The 3,922-nt window shown below is 48.2% G+C and overlaps 1 protein-coding gene across 1 annotated transcript in view; it reads right to left on the bottom strand.

Moving 5' to 3' along the window:
- Positions 1–1,996: 1,996 nt before the first annotated feature.
- The window catches only part of SH2D7 (SH2 domain containing 7), a gene marked incomplete at its 5' end in the record, with an annotated part of 16,520 nt that continues 14,594 nt past the window's right edge, over positions 1,997–3,922 (bottom strand). Inside the window, one exon of the mRNA XM_015411428.1 lies at positions 1,997–2,008. Coding sequence (XP_015266914.1) covers positions 1,997–2,008 — 12 coding nt within the window. The remainder of the gene's footprint in view (positions 2,009–3,922) is intronic.

Genomic DNA, 3,922 nt, shown 5'->3' with positions numbered 1-3,922 from the left:
CAAAATACAGTCCAAACTGCTGTAAGGAACACCCGTCCACCCTGAGCACTTACAGGTTGTGTCAAATCGCCATTTTACCCCGACCCGAAGCAGGGGGCGGGGCTTTGTCGTGTGCCCTGCCCCCGCACCTCACCCGGGGGAACGGCGATCCCCCACGATCCCCCCGAATCGACCCCTGGCGAGGACGGATCTGCACGTTCCCTTCCCCCCCAATAGCTAGCAATCCGAAACAGTCCCGTGGAGCCTGAGCGGTGGGTGTTGCCTTCTGACACACTTCCGGTGATGTCAGGGGGTGTGGCATATGCAAATAAGTTATGCTAATGAGCTCCTGCACCTCTTTTTCTATGAGATGACCCCTGAGCCTAGAGCATCCCTGAGAAGTGTTTGTCCAGCTGCTGCTTGAAGACTGCCAGTGAGGGGGAGCTCACCACCTCCCTAGGCAGCCGACTCCACTGTGGCACAACTCTGACTGTCAAAATGTTTTCCCTAAGATCCAGCCGGTACCTCCTTGCCCTTAATTTAAATCCATTCTTACAGGTCCTCTCCACTGCCGAAAGGAACAGCTCCCTACCATGGCAGAATGTGACAGCCCTTCAAATACTTCAAGAGAGCAATCCTGTCCCCCCTCAACCTCCTCCTCTCCAGACTAAACATCCCCAGGTCCCTCAGCCTTTCCTCACGGGGCTTGGTCTCCAGGCCCTTGATCACCCTCGTCGCTCTCCTCTGCACCCGCTCCATTCTGCCCACATCCTTTTCTAGGTGAGGCCTCCAGAACTGCACACAAGACTCCGGCAATGTTCCGTCTAAGCTGTGGAGTCCTGTGAGCAAAAATTCTACTTTGTGAGCATCCATCCAGCATTAAAGTTGTGAGCAGGCAGGTGATTCGGCTACTGCATAAATTAGTTTGCTCTGGACTGGAGCCATTCTTCCTGAGTTAAGACAACAATGTGTGAGCCGGAGGCTAAAAAACTGTGAGTTAGCTCACACCAACTCAGCTTAGAGGGAACACTGGACTCCGGGTGTGGCCTGACCAATGCAGTGTAATGCGGGACTAGGGCATCTTGTGCTTTGGATGTTATGCCTCTGTTGATACACCCCAAGATTGCATTTGCCGTTTTTGTCGCTGCATCTTCCTTACATCACACCATTTGGTGTTTTCCTCTTTGACAGTTTTTGTTTCTCTGTATCTGATCCTGGGAAACTACAGCCATTCTATTGAGTTTGGGAAAACACTTTTTTAGAAAGGGTTAATCCATTGTTTTCTTTGTTTGTTTGTTTTTTTAAATATCATCATTATAATTTATTATTTAAAACGGTTTTATGCTATCTTTCCACCCAATCCATGACCCCAGGTGGTGAAAATAAAAACACGAGAACACTTGAACAATTAAAAAGAACTTTTAGAATTATAAAACAATTAAATAAAAACACATAAAGAAACAACACCAAAATCAGGGAGGAGAGCCAATAACATGTTATACTATACTATGTCCCCACCTTAGTCTCTGATCACTGCCTTAGAAGAGAAGAAGAAGAGATTAGATTTATACCCCCGCCCTTCATTACCCGAAGGAGTCTCAAAGCAGCTTACTTTCCCTTCCCCTCCCCACAACAGACACCCTGTGAGGTAGGTGGGGCTGAGAGAGCTCTGCCGAGAATTGCTGCTGAGAGAACAGCTCTGAAAGAACATGTAACTGACCCAAGGTCACCCCAGTGGCTGCATGTGGAGGAGTGGGGAATCAAACCTGGTCCTCCCAGATTAGAGTCTGCGCTGTTAACCACTACACCAAACTGGCACTGTTTCTGGCCACTGTTGTACACTCACCAATGACTCCCCCCCACAACATGGAAACATTCACTAGGAAGAACTCGTTTCAGTAGCTTGACGCTGGCTGTACAATCTCCAAGGGTCAACCCCAGTGTCTGCACAGTGGGGAAACTATGCATATGCAGTTAAGGATGCAGCAGATACATCTTTGCCATAAAACCCTTGGGGTTATGAAAGTATCTAAAAGGACACGTCGAAAAAGGACACGGATATGATGTTGAACTGCTTCAATCGGTTCACTGGTTCTACCGAGATATATTTTGCTCCCTGCTTTCACCACCTCTGCCAACAATTACCTCTCCTAATAAAATAAATAAATAAATAAATAAAACAATTAAAGGTAGACATCCTAAAAAGCACACATGAAGACGTCATCCAACACGAAGTGAAAGGACAACAGATCTACCGGCAAAGACCATTCGGCAGATAATTCAACGCAAAGAGTTTGGGCCTGGTTGAGAAAGTCAAACCTGATAGGAGGAGAAGGCACAGGGGTCATTTCCTGCAGGAGCGCACAGGAGCCGAGCTTCGGCAGTAAAGAGCCCAGGGGGCGGGCACATGCAACAAGCCCCGCCCCCTGCTCCCAGCAGCCCTCAGTCAGAGCAAGAAGCAGCTAGGTAAGCGGCAGAGCCCCCCCCCTGGCCCCCCAGTCCAAAACAGTCCAGTGGCACCTTTGACCAAGTTTTATTCAGGTACAAGCTCTCCCTCCTCTGCGAGGACAGATCTGCGCGTTCCCCCCCCCCACCAATAGCTAGCAATCCAAAACAGTCCAGTGGAGCCTGAGCGGTGGGTGTTGCCTTCTGACACACTTCCGGTGATGTCAGGGGGTGTGGCATATGCAAATGAGTTATGCTAATGAGTTATGCTAATGAGCTCCGGCACCTCTTTTTCTACGAAATGACCCCTGAGAAGGCAGATAGTCGAAACAGACACAAGGAGAATTGGCTGGTTAGTTGCAAGCTCTGTAGGACACTCAGCTCCTCCCTCTTTGGCCCTTTAGGGTAGCCGCCGCCGGGACACTGACAACAGCATATTGAAACTCAGGTTCAATTGCGGGACTAAGACTTGGGTTCAAATCTCAGCTCGGCCAGAAAGTTCACTGGGCAGTGATGAGCCAGTCATTCTCCCCCAGCCTGACCTACCTTACAGGGCTATTGTGGGGATCAAAGGGAGGGAATGAAATATGTTTGTACTACCCTGAGCCTCCTTGAATCATTTGAATCTTATCCAAGATTTTCTCTACCCATGTTCGGGCAGTTTTGTCCCCTGAGCAGCTGGAATGTTTATGAGCGTTCCATCACAGCTCAGCAGTTTGTGTGTCTTTGCCACCACAAGGGCAATACAACGTAGATTTCTTGCCATATTTGAATTGCAATCCAAAGTGGAGTTACGTCTTTCTATGCCCATTGAGTTCAATAGACTGAGAATCATAGAATCATAAAGTTGGAAGGGACCTCCGGGGTCATCTAGTCCAACCCCCTGCACAAGGCAGGAAATTCACAAATACCTCCCCGCACACCCCCAGTGACCACTGCTGCACATGTAGAAGGCTGTAACTCTTTAGGATTTCAGTATTTGAGATAGCTGAACTATGTGTATGTTTTTTAAATATGGAACGTGTCGGGCCTTTCACACAGGGACTTAGGTTCCATTAGGTGTTATGAATATCTAAAAAGCAACACACCCTCTTTGGCCCTTTAGGATAGCCAGGGCACTGACAACAGGATATTGAAACTCAGGTTCAATTGTGGGACTAAGACTTGGGTTCAAATCTCAGCTCGGCCAGAAAGTTCACTGGGCAGTGATGAGCCAGTCATTCTCCCCCAGCCTGACCTACCTTACAGGGCTATTGTGGGGATCAAAGGGAGGGAATGAAATATGTTTGTACTACCCTGAGCCTCCTTGAATCATTTGAATCTTATCCAAGATTTTCTCTACCCATGTTCGGGCAGTTTTGTCCCCTGAGCAGCTGGAATGTTTATGAGCGTTCCATCACAGCTCAGCAGTTTGTGTGTCTTTGCCACCACAAGGGCAATACAACGTAGATTTCTTGCCATATTTGAATTGCAATCCAAAGTGGAGTTACGTCTTTCT

This window comes from Gekko japonicus, unplaced genomic scaffold, assembly GCF_001447785.1.
Source record: "Gekko japonicus isolate JY-2015 unplaced genomic scaffold, Gekko_japonicus_V1.1 scaffold3697, whole genome shotgun sequence".
Taxonomy (NCBI): domain Eukaryota; kingdom Metazoa; phylum Chordata; class Lepidosauria; order Squamata; family Gekkonidae; genus Gekko; species Gekko japonicus.
Note: the sequence above shows the minus strand (reverse complement) of the source record. Positions and strands in the feature narration are given on the sequence as shown.